We start from the raw sequence: 21,049 nt of genomic DNA on the forward strand, positions 1-21,049 counted from the left end.
ACCCCAGCATCCCTCACAACACCACACCTCCCATACCCCAAATGACCCTGTGCCTACATCCTCTGAGAAGCCTTCCTGGTCCCCACCCCAGCTGACTCTCACTGTTTTTTGCCCTGTAACAGCCCCTTTCAATGAGGCCAGGGGTAGCCCCTTCAGCCCAGTCCAGGCACGGAAGACAAGTCTGATCAGGTTCATCGATCTGTATCACACAGCTAAGGTGACCAGACCATCCTCTTGCCCACAACATTTTTTGGAGGGAGGAGAGGAAGCTCCTGTCCCACTGCACTCTCAGGACCAGCTGTAGGTGACAGCCCTGGGCCCCTTCTGCATGCCCACCACACCCAGGTTCCAGAGGACGGCTCCTTGTTCTTCTTCCAGGCTGGGCTGCCCACGTTTACTCATTGCTCTGTCACTGCCTGCTCAGACTGGGACTGTCACTCACACCAGGGCCACTTCCTGAACACTGGCTTGATGCAAGGCCCTGGACAGAGGCATGAATTGGACAGTGGTGTCCCTGCTCTTGGGCCCCCAATCAGCCCTGCCATGTGTGTGGGACTTCCAACTGGCATCTGCCATCTGCCAGGGCAGGGGCTGTCCAAAACCATTTCTGTAGCCCCTTTGGCCTTAAGCACACGGAAAAGATGCTCAAAGATAAATGATGGCTGAAATTAATGAGTGATGTCAGCTGCTGATCTCCATGACATCCTTCTGGACAGTGTTTGGACAGGCCCTGTTGCCCCTCTGCCTACCCCTCACCATCCCAGCCAGAATCTAGGTGGCTTGCCACAGCTGTGCTTTCTGGGGACGCTCACCTGGACATGCTTGCAATCGTGTCCTCGAGCAGGCAGCTGGATGCGCCGGAATGTGATGGGGCACTTCAGAGACACCTTGATGGCTGTCTGCTCCACCCCATCCTCCCCGTTGAGGGTCGTGTTGCCCGAGGAGGCAGCCACGCTGCTGAAATTCCGCTTGACTGCGGGGCAGGAGGCACAGACAGGTGAGGATGGCAAGGCCGTCCTACAGAGGTGGGGGGTCTGCACATGCTCCCCATTTCCTCGTGCAGCTGGGGCACGTCCTGGTCCTCCTCCCAGCCCACACCAAACACGGAGAGGGCCCACAGTGTGTCAGTCATAGGGCTGGGTGCCCGGGCTGCTGTCTCCATGTGGGACGCGTGTGGTGTGTGTGTGCCCGAGGAGGTGGCTGCGGCAGTTCCTCTATCTCTGCAAAGTAGGCCCTGCCTTCGCTAGGAAGGGGGATGTCTGCAAAGCTCATGGAAAGTCGGTCTGGCACTTCTCTGATTTACTGGGTCAGTTTCAGTGAAAAGCCCCCTCAGGCACTCCTGCACTTCACTCTGCACATGTGGAAATGGAAATGAACAGCTGCCTGCTGGAATCCCAGGGCTCAGGGCAGCAACGTGAAGAGTGGCCTTGTACCTCCTGCACAGGGCCTCTGAGTTCACACCCGGGGTGGTCTCCTTTAAATGGGACTCCAAGCCAAGTCCTTCCATCCCAACTTTTTTTTTTTTGTGGCAGTGTCTTGCTGTGTCACCCACATTGGAGTGCAGTGGCGTGATCATGGCTCACTGCAGCCTTGACCTCCCTGGCTCAAACAATTCTCCCACCTCAGCCTTCTGAGCAGCTGGGACCACAGGCACAAGCCACCACTCTTGGCTAATTTTTTATTTTTCTGTGGAGACAGGCTCTCACTATGTGGTCAGGCTAGTCTTGAATTCCTGGACTCCCTCCTCAGCCTCCCAAAGTGCCGGAATTATAGGCATGAGCTACTGTGCCCAGTCCTCTCCTGAGTTTAAGCATGAGCTGGCCAGATGTGGTGGCTCATGTCTGTAATTCCAGCACTTTGGGAGGCCGAGGCGGGCGGATCGCGAGGTCAGGAGATCGAGACCATCCTGGCTAACATGGCGAAACCCCGTCTCTACAAAAATACAAAAAAATTAGCCGGGCGTGGTAGCGGGTGCCTGTAGTCCCAACTACTCGGGAGGCTGAGGCAGGAGAACGGCTTGAGCCCGGGAGGTGGAGCTTGCAGTGAGCCGAGATCGTGCCACTGCACTCCAGCCTGGTCAACAGAGCAAGACTCCATCTCAAAAAAAAAAAAAAAAAAAAAAGCATGAGCTGTTGAGGTAGAGAAGCCAATCTGGAATCCACCCTCTGTGTCTTCCACCTGATGAAGATCCCCTTTTCTGTAAATCCTCTCATCTTTTAAAGGCCTGGCCCAGGTCTTCACCTCCTCCAGGAAGCCTGCTTCCTGACATTATTTTTTTTTTTTTTTTTTTTTTTGAGACGGAGTCTCGCTCTGTCGCCCAGCCCAGGCTGGAGTGCAGTGGCGCGATCTCGGCTCACTGCAAGCTCCGCCTCCCGGGTTCACGCCATTCTCCTGCCTCAGCCTCCCGAGTAGCTGGGACTACAGGCGCCCACAACCGCGCCCGGCTAATTTTTTGTAATTTTTAGTAGAGACGGGGTTTCACCGTGGTCTCGATCTCCTGACCTTGTGATCCGCCCGCCTCGGCCTCCCAAAGTGCTGGGATTACAGGCGTGAGCCACCGCGCCCGGCGACATTTTGTTTTAATCTGCCTCATGTGCTGCTGTTGCAGGTATGCTTGTTCTGGCTCCCAAGCTGGACTACCAGCTCTTCCACACAGGTCCCAGAACTCCCACCAGCACTTATGGCCCCCAGCTTGTCTGGTCATGACAACAGCCCGAGGAGGAGGGCAGGAGCCTCAGGATGGGGCATGCTCAGGGACACTCCAGGCCTGGTGGCGACATGCATGGAGGCAAACGTCAGTCCCAGGTGAATGGTGACTGCTTCTTAGTCCCAAACTCAGGCGGGGCTGAGGTCTGGCCCTCACTCCTTGTCCCCACCCTGACTCACTTTTTGTGATACAGTGCTCTGCAGGCAGGAGGCGCTTCTTGAGGAGTCCTTGCAGCACAGAGCGGACGGAGGGCCGGTGCACCAGCTGCAGCACGAAGAGGTGTGACTGCGGGGAGAGAGCAGACACTCGGTTTCTGCACACTGTCATCATGCCCCGCCCTGCCTGCAGCCTCAGCAGCCCTAGACTGCTCCCGAGATCCCACAGCCGGCCTAGGAGACACTCCCCCAGCATGTGTCCTGGGACTTGTGAGCCTGAACACCACTCTGGAAAGGCCGCCTCTGCTGCAGATCGACAAGGTGGACTTTGACACTGAAATACCCTCTGGATAAGGTTATAGGACACATGGCTTTAGGGCTGGGTTCCACTTCACTTCCTAACCTCCCCTACCACTGCCTTCCCATCATGTGTCCTCAGCCCTTCCGGCCAGGGTGCTCATCCCTCGCTTCACCCTTCCAGGAAGCCTTCCAGAACGCACACCCCAAACGTCCACCCATCAGTTGCCTTACTCTGACAGTTGTGCAGCCTCACACAGTACATCACATTCCCCAGTCGGAATGGGATGTGCTGCCCAGGTCTGTGACCCCTGTCTCTGTGTGGGCTCTGTGCCCGTAAGCTCACAAGGGCAGGATCAGAGTGCTTCCTTCTCCATGCCCCTACAGAGAGGCCAGTGGAGTGGGGCACACATTTACTTCCACTGGGGCCGGAGCAAGCCCTGTGTGTTGGGCCCTGAGCTTCAGGGCACATGAGGGTGGCTGACAGCTGGTCCTAGGTAACAAGTCACGGGTTGGAAGGACCCCCATACATGACTCTAAGACAAGAGGGTTGGGAAAGAAGGGAACGCGTTAACTCCAGGTTTGGGGGAGTTGGGTCTGGGGAGAAAGGTGCTGACAATGACAACTACTGGTGAATGAGGCAAGCAGGACATGGCTTCGAGGAACACAGAACCGCACCAATGAATGAAGGGCAGGGAGGAGGGGCCAGGAGGGGTGAATCGGAGGCATACGTGGAGAACAGATGGAGGCCTAGTGTCCAGGGGAAGAGGCCACATCTGAAGCCAGGGCATAGTGGCTTTGAAGGCCCAACGGTTTGAAGGTTATTGCACAGGCCCTAGGTGGGGAGCAGGTAAGGGCACACTATATCTTTGGTGGCTGTGGGCACAGGGGCTGGTGACCCAAGGACAAGGCTGAGGACCAGAGTGGGGCAGGGTGTCCCGCACTCCCACACCGTGCAACAGGGACTGCCCGTGCCACCGCTGCCCCCAGCCCGCCACACTCACACAGCAGCAAGCCGTGACAGTGATCTGGATGGTGTTGCGACCCGGCTGGCACACGTGCTTCAGATGCAGGGGCTTGTGGGAGGTCTTGTTGTCGCCGCGCTCAATGGTGAGGGGCGTGGCGTTCACGCTGACCTGCACCGAGGCGGGCCAGTTGGTGTTCATCTGCCGGTCCTCGTGGTGGTAGCACTTGAACTGCAGCTCCAGGTCAGACCTAGGTGGGGTACGGGGGTGCTCAGGGCAGCTCTGCCAGGGGGCTGTCCATGGCCTCTGTGACCTCGAGCCAGGCCACACACCTCTGAACGCACCACAACCTCCAAGACCCTTAGGACCCCATCCCTGACCCCAACGGTTCCCCTAGCCTGAGTTCTCCTCTCCCATTCTGGATACTCCCTCTACAACCAAACTGCCCCCAAGATCCCCGCACACCCATCATTCCCGCCACACCCCACAGCTGCTCTAGCTCCCATCTCCCTGGACTGTCCTCCCTGTAGGGGTCAACTCTTGGCTCCCTAGGTCAGAGACAGAGGGGCAAAAGAACAGGCACTCATTTGACAAGACCTGCTGTGAGGCCAGCCAAGCCCGTCTCCAGACCTGCTGGGAACTGTCCTCTCAGGTCACGGCCATTTCTGGTTCTGAGCACTCCCCAAGGAGGCCCCCCAGGACGCAGCACTGAGGAGTGTCAGGAACCAGCAGTGACCACGTATGCGTGACAACCAAGCCAGGAGGAGGAGGTCTCCCAGGCCAGGACGCTCCCAGGTAAGAAGCGTGGGTGAGCAGGGTGCAGGCAGGCAGCACAGTGGTTTGTCCCGTGCCAGGAGCCTCTGCCCTCCTGCCTGAGTGTTGCAGCTCCTGTGTTCTGAACGCCCACACCAGCTATCTGTGGCCACCTCGCCCAGCCTGCTCAGCCTGGTCAAGAAAACAGCAGGGGTGTGTGTGCACATGCCAGGCACAGACCCAGCTCTTGCCCTGGAGATGCTCACTGGGCAATCGAGGGGGTCTGAGTCACAAGCACAGTGAGACAGTGTGGGTCTTGCCTGAGGATGAAGGACTGAAGGGTGGAGACCCCTAGGATTGGTTCTGGCATCCTGGAGACCTGGGCCCAAGTCCCAGCTCTGCCCCGGCTAGCTGTGAGAACTCACACAAGCCAATTCACTTCTCTGGCCTCAGCTTCCTCCTCTGTCAGAAGGGAAAGTGTTGCCCATTTCCAAGATCAAAGTAGGTCACACGTGGAAGGTGCTGAGCATGGGCCTGGCTCAGCAGGGAACCTCCGGACCTTGCGTTCCAGCATGTGCCGAAGTGTCTGAGCAGCAGCCCTGCCCAATGGTCAGCCCCTTGCAATTGGCGGGGCCTGCCTGACCCAGGCCTGGCCCCTGCAGCAGCATCATCTCTGCATTCCTGGCTCTGGTCACCTGAGTCACACTCGAATTCTTGACTTCATTCCCTCTTGTCAGCTCACGGTCTCAGATGGGATACACAGCTTCCCAGCCTAGGTCTGAGCCAGCCACCTTTTCCTCTGGGGTGAGTGACAGCTGCTCCCTGCCCTTAGGCCATGATACCTTGACTGCTCATCTCCCGGTGCCCCTGCAGACTTCCCATGACAACCGCAGGACAGGGCCCAGTCAATGATGCCGAACACGTGAAGGTGACAGAAGATGCTGCCACCACCTGCCCAGGGCCACACTCGGGCCCAAGGAAGCCATCCCGGGGGACCTCCTTCATCCCGCCTGGGCTGGCGCCCCTGCCCTGACACGCACCTCCACATCAGCGTCTGGTGGACCGTGGGCCGCAGGTGGAACACATGGTTGCTGACAGCCAGGTTGTGCTCCAGGCGGAAGGGCTCCAGCACCACGCCATCCCGCACGGGGAATGTGAGCCGCAGCTCGTCATTGTGGTTGGCTGGGGCGAGGAGAGGAGGTGGGTGAGCCACAAGCCCCAGCTGCCATGGGTTCCTGGGCTGTGGGTGGGACTTGCTCACCCTGGGCTGCACGCTCAGAGGAAGGCAGGGGTGTGTAAACAGGGCCAGAGACATAGCCAGGCCAAGGGCATACCAGTGAGTCATGGCTTCTTCGATTCTACACGGCCCCACCCCAGCTACTCATCATCTCTTCTTCCACCCGCCTCCCTGCCTCCTTCCGTGGCTGGGTACAGATTTTCCTCCCAGCCTCCAGGCACCCAGGCAGCAGTGAGATGGGCTGTCTGTGGGCAGCGCACCCCTCCTTGAATGTGCCCCTGGGTATCGCACCTGCTCTCAAGTCTCTGTCCTTTCTGCATGCCCAATCCCCAGGCAGCCTGACTACTAAGCCCCCTGCTCCCAGCCCACTGGGGGGCCCAAATGGAGCCGCCCAACAGAGGGAGGTGGGGCCCTCACCTGGGGGTGGTGGCAGAGCGCTCATATTTGGCTTGATGTCAGGCGGGAAGGGTGGTTTGACGTCTTGGCTGGGGGACAGGTATGGAGGGATGCTGCTCCCAGGGGTCATGGGGGGTGTGGGGTTCCCTGGAACAGGCGAGTGGGGGTAATTTGCCACAGGAACCGGCCTGGGAGGCTGGAGAGAAAGAGAAGACACACATAGGTTATGGGATCCCGGAGACAGAAGGGGCCATGGCTATGTACATACACTGCACTCACCCCAGGGGCCCGGGGCCATGCCCCTCGGGAGGAGAGCCTCCACCAGGGAAACCCTTCTCTCTCACAGATCTCTGTCCCGCTCAGAAGACAGCCTTGGGAAGGGCCTCCCCACCCTTCATCTGGGTCTCACCACTGAGCTCCTGTGTCAGGTGCATGTGGAGACCCTTACCCATCCATGTGACAAATGGGGACACAGAGGCTCAGGGTCGGGGGCTTGCTCAGAACAACCTTGGAGGACAGGACAGCAGGAATAAAGCCCAGGCCTCCTGTCACCCGACCAGGTGGGCTTCAAACATCACGACTCAAGGCCACACCCTCTATGCCTACCCATCAGGGTCCCCAGATGGAGTCGGGGCCTGCAGAATCTGGGGCCCAGGTTCCCCAGGAGCCCCTCTCCCTCTTCTTGTTTTCAAGACCAGCCAGGCTGACACTTTACCCTGGGGCCCACCCCACCTGGAGCTGTGGATTCTCAGTCCTGAGCATCTCTGTCCCCAGCACAGGGGACCAGTGAGTGCACCCGCACCCATGGGCCCCTCTGAATGTCCAGAGAGGCTGGAGCAGGAACAGTGAGAGCCTTTAGAGGTAACAACTGCCTGTGGCTTAGAATTTGTAAATTAAATCGGAACATACCCTGTTGACGTTCCCTTGGCTGTAGTTACTGTAGCTGCTTCCCGAGAACGTGTTGTTTTGTCCATTAAACTGCTCTGGCTGTTAAAACAAGATAAACAACGCTGAGTAGGGGGCAGAAAAGCCATCGGAAGCCCGCTCTCCCTCCGGACAGTAAAATCTGCCAGGAGCACAGGGATGCTACAGGGGCCCATCCACTGCTGGGCTGCGGAGGGAGCGGGGCGGGACAGCTACACCTCGGCGACAGCATTTTGCCTCTCTCTGTCCCTAGTTATTAATTTAGCAGAAGTTACAAAAAGAGGAACACCTAATATGCTGAAGTTGGAGCAAAATGGTAAACCTGTTCAGTGGATGACCATAATAAATTAGCATGATTTTTGGCAAATAAATGTAAAACAGTAAAGTGTCTTCTTTACTCCCAAGAACATATTTTATAATAATCCTAAGGAACGGAAAGGCTATATGCCTAAAGATCCTCATCACAGTATTATTTCTAAAGTGAAACATCAGAAGCAACCCCAATACCTAACAGAGGGAATAATAAAATATGATATGGTGATCTCAGCAGAATATTAGGCAGCCATTAAAAGTAAAAACCCCAGGGGCTCTGGCAGCAGTAAGTAACATTCTTATTATTTCATGTTAAGTCAAAGGTACAGATTCAAAGGTACAGCTGTAATAACAATTTTATAACATGTTAGTGCCCACTGCACACAGAGAGACAAAGTTTAGAATGAAATGTGAATATATACAGGGCGTGTGCTTTTTTTTTTTAATAAAATATATTTCCTTTATTATTTTGTGAGTGCCAGGAATAAGAAAAGGAGAAAAAAAAAAAACCCGTCATCTGAGACCAATGAGAATAGGAACTGAGAAAAGCCACTCTGACATTCTGGCCACCGAACTTCGCCCTGAACACATGGGGACGTTCAGAAATCACCCACGCCTTGCTGTCCTTGGGGCTCACACACGCAGGGTCAGAGTGATCCCGGTGGAGTTAGGGGTCTGAGGTGGTTAGTAGTGAAGGGGCCCCGTGGGTGGTGGCGAGGCTGGGACTGACCTTGTAATACTGCCCCATGTTGACCGTCGGGGGCGGGTACTGCCCGGAGCTCGGCTGGCTGGGCATCCTCTGTCCCGGGTAGTTGGGGGAGGTGAGTGGCCTCGGGGGGTTGGGGGTTGGGTACTGGCCTGGCTGGGTGGGGAACTGGCTGTTTGGTCCATATTGCTGGTTTCCATAGTTGGGCTGTGGTGGGAGAGAAAGGAGAGGGGAAACACGTTCAATGTTGCCAATGTCACATAGCCAGGTCACCTGAATACCGGGACGGGGCCCACCTCTTCTCATTTGCTCCTGCTGTTTCCCACCCACAAAACCAGATGATGCTTGAGCCCGTTCTCGTCCTGACATCCAGGAGCATTTTGTTCTGCCTGTCCAGCTCACAGGCCACCTTCCCTTGAGGCCGTTCTTCCTGGAGCACATGCGCCCCCTCAACTCCAGGGACACTTTCAGAGCCTCTTGCTCACACCATTATGAGGGGCCTGATTCTAACTCCCCTGACCTTTGCGTCTCTCCTGGCGCCTGGGTTAGGGCTGTGCTCCCCAATGGGTACCCCAATGTGACAGGAGAACACAGTCAATAGGATGAACTTCCAGAAAGGAACCCCCTGTGCCCCTGCATTCTGAGGATGAACCTGGGTGGCATTGTCCTCATACTCCCCTTGGAGCAGAACACACACCTAGTGTTCAGTTCGGGACCATCGACAACCTGCCACCTGTGCAGGAGGCGGGAGAGCCAGGCTGGTGAAGGAACGAGACAACTTCTCCCAGGAGAGGCAATTTAGAGAAGAGAGAGCACCACTCTCTAGCCACCTTCCCTGTCTGGAAAATCAGGTGACCCTCAGGGCCACATGACATCCTGTGAGTCAGTGGTTTCTTCTTCCCCATCTGAGTGGCTCTCTTGCCTAGAGGTCCTGCCGGTGGCTGTGCCCCAGTGCCTGACAAAATGCCCACAATGCTTACTCAACAAATGAATGATGGACTTGGGGATAAATGTCAGAGTGTCAGTGTGGAAGAATCTGCAACTCATGTTGTAACACGGTGGCTGCTCTGGGTGACAGTAAGGCACCGACTACAGGAGGTGCAGAAGACGTAGCTGGTGCCTACCTGCCGCCTACCTGCCCACCAAGCTAGAGAAGAGAGTCCTCTGTGGGACCAGATGACCCAACCCCTGTCTTAAGGTTCCAACAATTCAAATACTGTGTGAGCAAGCCATGGCAAGGGGAAGGCAGGCCAGTCTTCCCAGACAGGATCGGGCCACACAGGCTGTGACCACCCAGTGCTGGAGCTGGGTAGCAGCAGCATTCTATGAAAAGGATGATTAATTTAGTAAAAACACGGAGAGCCTTTGGTGTGCTCTCTTTAGGCAGGCAAAAGCCATGAGCATGACACTGGTGCAGGTGCAGGGGTGACACCAATGACCAGGAATTCCGCTGAAGCCTTGTCCGAGATTGCCTGCTTTGCTGTCGGCTAACAGATGCATCCCCAGCACAGCCAGTGGGACACTGGGATTTTGGGCACAGGGTGGCTGAGAAAAGGCCTAGAAACCGCATGGGGGCTGTGTGCCAGGAGAGGTGCCAATAGCTTGAGGCTCCCCCAAACTCAGGACCCAGGAGCCAATGGTCTTTCTCTGGCCAGCATCGTTTTCTGAGGGTTCACTTGTGACACCCTCTCCAGGAAGCCTGCCTTCTCTGACTCACATTGAGTTCTGTGCAGTCTGCTACGCTTCATTCCCTGGTGAGTCTCGGCTCAAAACTTCTTTCCTGCTAAAATCTCACTTCCCAGAGGGCAGGAGGTATGGATTTTACTTCCCTAAATCTTCCCCAACACCTTGGCTGAGCTGGCTGTGCAGCCCAAGAGGCAGTGTCACTTCCTATACAGTGACCAAGTGTGGATGGAAACAAAAGCTAAGAAACACGCTGCCTGCCTTCCAGTCACTTCCCCGACGGGTCAGTCCTTATAGACTGGAAACAGCTGCCTGCCTTCCAGTCACTTCCCCGACGGGTCAGTCCTTACAGACTGGAAACAGCTGCCTGCCTTCCAGCCACTTCCCTGATGGGTCAGCCCTTATAGACTGGAAGCATTTTGTCTCAGCTCTCTTTCTTGGAGAGGAGTTGGGGAAGTCCTCATGTGGGCAGGACGAACTAAACCCAAGTCACCCAGTTAGTGTCTGAGCCAAGACAAGAGTCACTACAGTAAGAGGAACTGCTGCTTGCTGAGCGGCGGCATAGGCCAGCCCAGGGCCAAGCACTTCACGGACATCTCCTCAAGTCCCTCAAGCAGCCCTAGGAGGCAGGGTGACTGGCTTGAGGTCTGCCAGTTGGGAAACAGTAGAACCAGGTCTCAAACCCAGAAGCACCTGACCGCTAAGCCCCTGCCTCTTTGTCCGAGTGTGCTCGAGTCCAAGACACACCCCTTCCAAGGCCATACCCACAGCCCACATCTTCAAGCCCAGGTGTCCCAGCTCCCACTTCCCGGCCTCCCACTGCTGCACTCACCTCTCCAGGGTATGGCCTCTTTATGTTCTGAATAGGAAGGGACTGGGGCCGGGGGCCCGGGTAGGTCTGCTGGGGCATCCGCTGCCCGTGCGTGCCAAAGGGGCTGATGCCGGGCGGCCGGGGCTGGTTCATGCCCATGGGAGGGCCGCTCATCCCCGAGGGCGTCATGCCAGCCGCCATGCTCGCGGGGTTCATGCTGCCCCCCATGGAGGCAGGCCCCCGTGGCCCGGGCTGGTTCATGAATTGGCTGTTATACGCCTGGGTGGGACCCATCTGGAAAGAGGAACAGACCTTCAACGGGAGAAGAAAAAAAAAAAAAGAATAAAATGCCACATGCATTGAAAGTGCAGGGAGGGAAGGGTTGGGGAGGTGGAGGGGTGGGGAGGGGGCACCGACCGTCCTGTGCGGCAGTGACCGGTGACCAACCAGGCCCCAGGGGAGCAGGATCCACCCAGGCTCACTGCTGCCCTCTGCAGCCGCACAGGAGAGATGCAGCTCTGGGGTGTTAGGGGGTGGGGTGGGGTGGGGTGGGGCGGTCACTCCAATGCACAGGCAGCATTTCCAGGGAGGGAGGCAGGCAGAAAACCAGGAAAGGGTGCAGGGACAGGGAGGGGCATGGGAGGGTGGAGGTAGATGAGGGTGGAGGCAGGAGCCCAAGTGAGACTGCAGCCCCTTTCCCGGAAGCCCTGGCCCTGCCCTTGGCCCTGGGCCAATGAAGGCACACCCTCCATCCACAAAGTCGGCCTCAGCCCAGCTTCCACTTCTGCCCCCACTGCCCTGCAGTCTCCACATCCTCGCCTCCTGTTCTGCATTCCTATGGGGGCTCCTCCTCTCCTCATCCCCCAACCCACCCTTCGGAAGGTCAGGGAGCAGCACTGGGGCCTGCGCAGACCCATGGATAGGGTGACTAGGAGGGCACTGGTCTCAGAGGCAATCCAGGAGACAGATCGGTCACAAGACTGTTTTTAGACATCGAGCCCACTCTTTGGTGAGTAGGGGGCCCAGAGAGCAATGTGGAACCTTTTCTCCATATGCAGTAGTACACGAGCCACCAACACACAAACACCAGCACCCAGATACCCCACCACACCCAAGCACACGGACACGCCCCATTCTAAACACAGACCTCCACATGCTTCCATGGAAGCCCAAATCCACCCTAATGCAGTCAGCTTCCCCAGCACACACGGCCCCATAAGCACTGACACTCCAACTCTGCTTTCCCAGGGCTGTCTGCTTGGCTAGCTGGGCGAGATTAGTGGGAACCCTTACCGGTCCATACTGGTTTATATCCTTGTTCTGTGTCTCCTGCAGGGCTGCCACAGTGGCCGTGGCTGTGGCCGTAGCTGTGGCTGCTGCTGCTGCCACTGCCGCTGCTGCAGCGGCTGCCGCGGGCTGAGTGAAGTCAGCAGGCGGCCTGGTGTGCGGAGGGATGCCCATGCCTGCGGGGGCGTTAGGACCCCCAGGGTAACTGCAGGGAGAGAAGGGTGGAAGACTTAGGTACTGCCTGCATCTGAGGGGAACCAAGAGCAAGCTGTGGGCTGGGAGGGAGAGGATGGAGCTGCACCCAGAACCTAGAGGGCCTCTTGGGATTGGCAGCCATTCATTTGTGCCACTTGGCAATGACCACACTGCTGTGCTCCTGGAGCCCTCAGGGGTGCCTGCACCCTCACCGCATGCTGTCGGGTCCCGGTGAGCCCATCTTCTGAAGGACACTGAGTCTCAGAGAACCTGAGCAACTTGCCCAAGGCCCTCCAGCATTGATGGCAGAGCTGTGGCTGCGGCTACAGGTGTTTCTGATCCCTGTGCTTAACCACCAGGTCATACTACTGTGCCAACCCCAGGTCAGAAACCCAGCCAGGGCTGGCAAGGGTTGAGGCCAAGGTGGGGGTATTAGGCAGGGCGGGGCGGAAAGAGGTATTAGGCAGGGCGGGGCGGAAAGAGGAGAATGGGCGCCTCTGCTCGCCTCACACCCTTCCCCAGAGCTCCAAATCCTGAGAGTCCTTGCCCCTTTCTCCTGAGCCAAGGGACTCGCAGTCTGCCTAATTCTGCTTTCACCAATCAGCAAGGCAGAGCAGATTTTCCCAGACCGTTTCACTGTCTTTGGGCAACTGGACCCCATCTATACCTGCTCTTCAACTTTCCCAATCCAGATTTTCTCAATACCTTCCTATTTATTAAAGACACAATTCAGAGAAGGGTCGTTTTGAGGTTTTGAGGAATAAGAATGTCACCCTTCTATTTCCACAAGCCTGATGACTGTCAGAACATAGCCCAGCTGCTGCAGCGCCTTATCTGTGGGCCAGGCCTGCGAGCCAGGGGTGACTGAGCCCCTTCAACTCTTGGGACAACAGAGGATAACTTCTCAGGGCAGAAAGCGTGGAGCTGGGATTTAAGTGGGACCCTCCCCGTTGAAACGAGGGAGAGGGGCGGGGTCCATGGCTTCTGCCACAGGTCAACCCTGCTCACCTGGCCCCAAAGCCCCCACTGCCGGGGTAGTTGGGCCGGCCATACATGCTCTGCTGGATGTAGGGCTGAGCGGGGCCAGCCTTGGCTGAGAACTGCTGCTGCTGCCCCGCAAACTGCGGGGAGTTGAGGCCGGGGTTGCTGGTGGTCATGCCCGACGCCATGGGGTTGCCGCCTGGATTCATGGGGTTGTTGGCATTGGCCATAGGGTTCCCAAGGACCTGTGGGCAGAGAAAGTGGTTGTCACCTAAGGTGCTACCCCAGGTAGTGTGGAGAGGAAGGGGGATAAATGAAGAGGGGAAAGGGAGAAAGAACAAAGTGGAGGCAGGACAACAGGGAGGAGGAGAAAAATGGAGGGTGGATGAACTACTCCGAGTGTACTGGTGATAACAGTGGGCCTGGGCGGCAGGTGGCGCGGGGGATGAGAAGGTCAGCCTTGTGATAGAACAAGCTGAGGGCATGACCAAGCCCCACAAAGCCAGCTCAAGTGGTCCCCAGGGGCTGGGCAGCCCCGTGAAGGGAGGAGAGGCTGCTCCTGCGCCAGAGGCCAGTGGGGAGAGCCCCGGCCATGCAGCCTACTGCCCCACAAACGAGCCTGGATGCCAGTGTCTCGTCACACAGGGGCCCCGAGGCCCCTGGCTGCTGCTCTGTGAGGGCCAAGAGGAATCCATTATGCTAGCTCTGGAGGGCAGCAGGAGCAGGCAACAACAACAGGTCAGGCCAGTGGCTCCCTCCAGGGTGACAAGCAGCCCTGAGCCTTCCATGTAGCCACAGCTAAGTCTAGCAGAGGTCAGGCAGGTGGGAGACCCCCTGACTGGGCAGAGGAGGAGTGGAAGAAAGGAAGGAATGAGAGGGAGGCGGGTTTGACTAGGGCAATGGGGGGTAGGGAGTTGTCAGAAGTCCAAGGCACAATATTTTGATGAAATCTAACTCAGGCCACACTATCAGGGTCAGAGACCTCAGACCTTGGAGCCCTGAGGCCAATAACACAGAAGTTCTCCTGTTTACCAGAGCAAATGGGCTAGGGAAGAACCCCTTGCTGTCCGTATGATGAATGCCATTCCCCCAGAAAGGCCTTAGGATGGGGACAGTCCATAGAGGCTGCCCTCCTGAGGTGGGTACAGAGCCTGCCAGGGGTGGAGACGTGTCCACAGCTGGGTGTGCCCTGGAAGCCGGTCTTCCCAGCAGGGCAGGGCCTGGGAGGGCGAAGAGGGTTGGTATGGCTCCGGGGGTCAAGGGACGCTCCCACCTAGAAGGAGCTGTGGCTGAGGGCAGTACAGGCTCTTACCTGGCTCTGGGATGTGTTGGTCACTCCCCAAACCGTGGTGACCACGGAGAGGGAGCCGGGAGGCTGGTTGGTGTTCTGCTGCCAAGGGACAGAGTCATAGGGGAACGACCCATCACTGCAGAGGGAGACAGAGGGAGATCCTCAGGGCCTGGCAGGCACAGACTCAAGACAGGCCATGCCCATCACCCCAACAAGTGACCGCAGCTCCCAGCCAGTGCTAGGTAACCCCCATCTGAGTCAATACTGGACCCCCAGGCCCGTCTCAGTGCCCAGTGCACAACAATATGCCCTGCATGGTGACAGGCTGTTCAGAAGTGGCCACCATTCCCCGGATCACTGCAGAGAGCTACTTCCATGGCTGTGGGTCTCCCCGTAGCCCTGAGTCCACAGGTCATGCAACCGATGAAGTGGTGTGACCTGAGGCCCAATCTGAGCTCCTCCTTCACCGGGGCTCTGACTCCATGTGGCCCTTTAGGAAGAGCCTGGGCTCTCCAAAACCACCTTACCCTTGGAACTGCTCGGTCCCTCTCAGTGCAGGCTGGAAGGGTCCGAGTCTGAGGGTGTCAGCCCTTCCCTCTGCCTCCCAGCCCTTCACAACAGCCTGGCTGCCTGGGTCATGGGAATGCAGGTTTTCTTCCAGCACCCTTCCTTCCCAACCCCCAGCAACATTCGTACAGGCCTACCTGCTGCACACCCTCTCCTGCCCGCGCCCTGATCTCTCGTGTACATCCCTCCCGAGCTAATCTCCCTCAAACACCTAAGATGCCCGGCACAATCAAAGACCTTTGGTGGCCTCTGGCGTTTATAAGGCAGAGTCCAAACTCACACTTAAGAATGACATACTCCTCTGGCAGACCCCACCATTGCCTCACCCTGCTTTGGCTCTGTCCTCTTGTGGAGCCGCCCCTTCCCCTAAACACTGCCTCCTCTTTACCAACCAGGACCATATTTCCCCTGCTCCCCTCACCAGGTCCAGCAGTACCTACATTTGTGGACATCTCCCCAAGGAGCTCTCAGACATCAGAAGCAAGGAGTTAGCCTTCAGCCCTACCTCTTGTGCTCAGGCCTACAGTGAGTGTCCAGTGATGCTTCCTACCAAGCACTTGGGTGCACAAGAGTGAGGTCAGCAGATCCCAGCGAAGGGCAGGGCATGAAGACCTGCCAGGGTGCCAGCCCCCAGGAGTCTGGGGATGAAGCTGCCTCTCCCACGAGAGCCGGCACTGGCTCTCTGGCACCGCCCTCTCACCAAGTCACAAAATTCTAGATGTGGAACCAGGAGGAGCAGAAAAGCAAAGTGCCCACAGCTGTGACACTGCCTCTACCCAGGGCACACAGGGTGTGTGTGTATGTGTGTGTGTGTGTGTGTATGTGTGTTAGGGGAAGGAAACTGGGAGAAGGGATGGGCAATAGGAAGCAGCCTCATGCCTCTGTCTGGCTTGTGTCTGTCTTAGTCACAGGAGACAGCAGACGGCAAAGGTTCTCAGTCACACCTGGGAGACTTGTACCCTAGCTGAGGGGCCAGTCCAACCCTAGCAGCCAGGGCAACTGGGGATGGAGGTGTTGGGGAGGCACCTCTGGGGATGCAAGGAGCCCATCCCAGAGGTAAGGACTTCCCAGAGGGAGGCAGAGGGCTGCATAACCTGCAGGCAGTAGAGATCAGGGCAGCCAAGTCTCGTGCTCTGCGCCTTGCCCAGCTGAGCTCTTGGCAATGCTGGTCAAGTCAGATGGGCTCCTGCAGAGGTGACCAGCCTGGAGGGCAGGACCACGCCACTGTCTGCTCATACTTGCCCCTCCCCCTTCCTGGATATCCTCTCCCCTAGATCTCTCAGCCTGGCCAGCCCCTCGCTTTCTTCCTGTCTGAGATCGCTGGAGGAGCCTCCCCTGCCCTCCTGGTATAAAAGAGCATCTCCTACCCGACACTGCCTGCTCCCTCACCCTGGTACTGGAATTTCTGTCATGGCACTCCACCACTGTCCTAATTATATATTTATTTGATTACTGTCTGTCTGCCTCTAGAACAGCTCTGTGACGGCATAGACTTTTGGGCTTAGGACCCTGGTGCAAGTTTCTGCACTCAATCTCCTCATCTGTAAAATGGGCATCAGATGACACCTCCACTCTACTCTGTGTTTTCCAACTGTGGGTCACGGAATCTAAGCAGGTGATGACATCCAACCAACAGGGGAGAAAAAAGAATCAACTAGAAAGTGACTGAGAGCACACAATAAAGATGAATATTAGTCCTTGAGCTTCCGTCTTGGTTTTATACACAAATACATGTGCACCTTGGATCAAGGTGTCGTATGTGTATTTATCGTGGATCTTGGTCAAATAAGCTTGAACACAGGTTTGGCAGCCTAAGTCTGATGTGGCTCAAAGAGGAGAATGCAGTCAGAGGGCTTGCCCAACTGAGCGCTGCTCGTGATTTCTGAGGAAACTGCAAGACTCGCATTTGGAGTAGAGGCGCTCAACTGGCCAGGCACTATGAGGAGTGGTGGCTCATTGGAGATCCAGATGCCAAAGGTGACAGACGGTGACAGACTCTGCTCTCCAGGTGGCGGATTGGAGACTGGGAGCCCAGAGGGAGTGAGCAGGGCAGAGAAACACAGGAAAGCAGCAGTGAACCTGCTCCTCAGGGTGGCTGGGCTGGAACAGCCTCTGTCTCCCAGGAAGGTCACTGGGGACCCGGAGCACCACCTGGTTCCAGAACTGGCACACCAGAATCTCACAGGGAGGATCTACAGGTTATGCTTGTACAAAACGAAGAGGAGATCCCCTGGGCACCTGCTGCTCTCAAGGCCCATGTCCTAGGTGTGCTGGATGACCAGAGGGTCCCCCGCAACTGAACAAAACCCAAGCCTGAGTGGCTTCTCTCCCCAGAACTTGTGCTCCACAAGTCCCCACCAACCCTCCAGGCTGATGGCCTTCAGACCCAGGTTGCTGTCCTTTGAGAACATGCCTGGCCAGGCTCAGGAAGTGAACCCCTGTGGGAACCCCCAGGGGCCGGCAGGGCCCTGCCTGAGGCCAGGGAGTGGGCAACCGCTGCCTTACCACCTCAGCCCGGGACACTACACAGGCCCATGAACAAGCTCCCAACTGCCCTGCAGCTCCGTGGGTGAGCCTTGTGGGCGGAAACCAGCTCCTTCCTGTTTCGTCCCCTCTGCCCCAAACTTGGTGAGAAGCAAAGCTAACCAACATTCCCAAACTGGGCATCCCACTGCCTGTCTGGAAGGTTTGCTGCCCCAGAGCAAAGATGCACACAGGCGTATGGAGGACACGTCCGTGCATACACGCGAGGCCCTGCTGGCATGCTGCCCATGCACTGGGGAAGAGACAGGCACAGCGTGTGGGGCGGTCTCAGGACTAGCTTGCCTCCACACACACCTGCTGCAGAAGCAGAAGTGGCAGCCGCACCGATGGGACTGTGACTCATCTCATTCTGGGGGAGACGGGCTCCTGCTGTCGCAGAGAAGGCTCTCGCCCCCGCAGGCCCCCCAGCAGCCCTGCTGATGTGACGCCACTGCCTGGATTCAAGACACCACCACTGGGGGAATGCCTGGTCCTTGTGCCCAAGGATGAAGGACCAACCCGACCCCTGGGCTGCTATCAGAAAGGCAGGGCCTGGCTGGGATGCGAGGAGGGTCTGGAGGGTGCCTGAGAGCCCTTCTTCTCTCCAACGAGCAGTTTAACCTGCAGACATGCTTGGCCTGGTCACAGGTGCTTGGCATTTTTTAATAATTCTGCCCCACTCTGTACAACCCTAATCCAGCATGGCCTGCCCGGTATCCCACCACAAGCTGCTCCCAGCCACAGTCCTGTCGAGCCAAAACTGCCCCAACAATCCTGCTTCACCCACAGAAGCACCAAGGCCAGAAGCCACCTGCAATGTCAGCAGCAACGGTTCAGCGTGCCAAGTGCTCCCTAATACTGGGGCCTCTGTGCCTCTTCTCAGGCTGGCAAGTTCCATCCCACCTTGAAAATGCCATTCATCCTTTCCAGGCTCTTCCAAAGGCCACCTCCTCCGGGAAGCCCTTGCACAAGGTACTGAACTCCACTGGCTCTTCGCATTCCTGGCAGGAGTGAGAACCCTCTGCCTTCTCCCTTCTGCCTCAGGAGCTGTCACTGATTTCTTGGGCTCCCTGGGCCCAGCATGATGTCTTCACACACCAATAGGGCTCAGGAAGCCTTTGCTAAACAAAAAAATGTGCCAGGGAGAAACCACCTCTCTGCATTCACCCTTGGAGGGATGCTGAAAATGAATATGTCCATTTCGTTAAGCCTGACCACTGACCACCTTCACAGTGTGCCTATGGCCACATGGCCACTGAGGCCCAGGAAGTGAGAGAAGCACACAGAGGGAAGCGATGAACCCACTGCTCACTCTCTGTATGCCTCAGCAACCTCATCTGTGAAATGGGGCTGATTCAGCCCCTCCCTTCGAACGCTGCCATGAGGGTTAAGTGTAAGTGCCTAACACGTATGAGGCCCAGAGTCCTGCACACCTTGGACACCCTGAAACTGCTGGCTGCCGCTGTTACTGTTGTTCTGATTTACTGAGTGACTTCTAGATGCAAGGAATTTTGTGAAGTGGGCTTCACCTAAGAACTCATCCAGTGCCCCATTAAGTGGGCCCAACAGGTGCCCATCTTAGAAGCTGGAGCTCACAGAGGTAGCAGAGCCCGTCAAGGGTGAGGCCGCCGGGTCAGCAGACCATATCAGGCTCATCACCGTCTTAAGAACTTAGGATCCAGCAAGGCAGCGCTCCCTGTCCAGAGATGGCCATGAGGCAAGGGAGCACACGCTAGAGGCCACCTAGAAGCCACAAGAATTCCAAGGGCTGCATCTTCCTGGGGGTTCTTGGGGAAGTTGCCTAGCATGAAGGGACAGGGGAGATGTAAAGAAGGGCCTCAAAGGCCAGCTGCAGAGAAAATCCAAATAGTCTTCCAGCAAAGAACTTCTTTATACACTAAATCATCTGCTTTAGCTTGGACTGGCCACGTTGGCAAAGATTCAGGGACCCCTTTTTGAGGTTAATATTCAACCGACAGAGGGAAGCCCAGCAAAAGAGAGGTTCCCTTTGTGGGCTCTGGAGTTAAGAGTCTTTGGGGTCAAACCCTGGCTCTGCCACTGAAGCTTTCTGTGGCCTTGGACATGTTACTTTCAGTCAGCTTCAACTCTCTCATCTGTAAAGTGGGACTAACACTTTCCTAAAAAACATGAGAAAAAAGTAAAGTTTAGCACAGAACCTGGTAGAAAGACCCTGCTCAACTGCACTTACACCTTTCTCTCCAGTCCTCCAACCAGCCATAGGATAGCTACCCCGGTTTACTTCAGGATACTATGAAGCTGACTTAGGAATTTTTCAAATATGCTACCAAAGAGAGGAGTCGTTTTCATTCCTGCCTGTCAACTAGAAAAAAATGTGTTTCTCAAGCCTGTAAGACTTTCTTCATTTTTCTTCTGCCTTCCCTTCTCCAGCCAGCAAACTTCTATCCGTACTTCAAAGCCCAGCCTGCATACTCCCTTTAAGGACTTTCCTAAGCAGAACGAAGGACACTTTCCTCTGTTCCCTCAGCACTTTTTCCACGTATTTTATAGAGAGCTCTCTGCACTGCAGTCGCAGTAGACAGTTTACATGTCTGTGCCAGCTCCACGGGCACTGATGGAGGTTTTGCTGAATGTGAGAAAATGAGCAAGGCCTGGGATAAGGCAGTGATGATTCCTGGCTCCTGCGCGCCGCATTCATGGAAGGAACGCGGGGGGAGGGCTGAGTTATTTCTTCCCTTGCACTTGTAATAGCTGCTTTATTTGGGAGAAATAACCAATTCCCATTAAGGGTATTGTCAGACCCTAATTAATTTCCCTGATCCAGCCATATTGGTCCCGTCTCCATGCAAGGCTGTAGTGTTACTGCTAATGAAATGCCAAGCCAGTGAGGAGCTGAAGCTCCCACCCTCTTTAATTTAGGGGAACCATTAACAGTGCTCTCCATCATCACAATTACTGGGGCCTACTTCCTTCCCTCCCTGCGGTGAAACTTAGAGAGGAACTTGTGCAGCTAACTGCGTATTAGATGGTGTTAAAATTTTTCAGTAGGAAGGAAGAAAGGAAAAAATCCCTTGCATCTTGGCCATCTGGAACTGACGGTGCAGGGATTTATGGGTCTTTCGATTCTCCCCTTTCCTTGTTTTTTGTTTGTAAAACGTTCTTGGGGCAAGAAGGGCCTAACATAAACTGAGCTTTGGTGAAGCTATGCAAAAACGAGCTAAAAATGACAGCTGTGGAGATGGTGTGATGTGGCTGGTTTTGACTGACACCTTCTTTCTTG

The 21,049-nt window shown here is 56.3% G+C and overlaps 1 protein-coding gene across 27 annotated transcripts in view; it reads right to left on the reverse strand.

Moving 5' to 3' along the window:
- Window positions 1–21,049, reverse strand: part of ZMIZ1 (zinc finger MIZ-type containing 1) — a 244,059-nt gene that overhangs the window by 11,469 nt on the left and 211,541 nt on the right. For 15 of the 27 annotated variants that reach the window (XM_045400016.3, XM_045400015.3, XM_074001696.1 and 12 more), the window contains 11 exons: window positions 14,722–14,836; window positions 13,437–13,654; window positions 12,240–12,438; window positions 10,968–11,258; window positions 8,477–8,659; window positions 7,420–7,497; window positions 6,532–6,706; window positions 5,918–6,059; window positions 4,164–4,374; window positions 2,887–2,992; window positions 813–973 (listed from right to left, as the gene is read on the reverse strand). In XM_045400016.3, coding sequence (XP_045255951.1) covers window positions 813–973; window positions 2,887–2,992; window positions 4,164–4,374; window positions 5,918–6,059; window positions 6,532–6,706; window positions 7,420–7,497; window positions 8,477–8,659; window positions 10,968–11,258; window positions 12,240–12,438; window positions 13,437–13,654; window positions 14,722–14,836 — 1,879 coding nt within the window. The remainder of the gene's footprint in view (window positions 1–812; window positions 974–2,886; window positions 2,993–4,163; window positions 4,375–5,917; window positions 6,060–6,531; window positions 6,707–7,419; window positions 7,498–8,476; window positions 8,660–10,967; window positions 11,259–12,239; window positions 12,439–13,436; window positions 13,655–14,721; window positions 14,837–21,049) is intronic. The other 12 variants (XM_074001695.1, XM_074001694.1, XM_074001699.1 and 9 more) reach the window with 1 other exon arrangement.

Source organism: Macaca fascicularis, chromosome 9 (assembly GCF_037993035.2).
Source record: "Macaca fascicularis isolate 582-1 chromosome 9, T2T-MFA8v1.1".
Taxonomy (NCBI): Eukaryota; Metazoa; Chordata; class Mammalia; order Primates; family Cercopithecidae; genus Macaca; species Macaca fascicularis.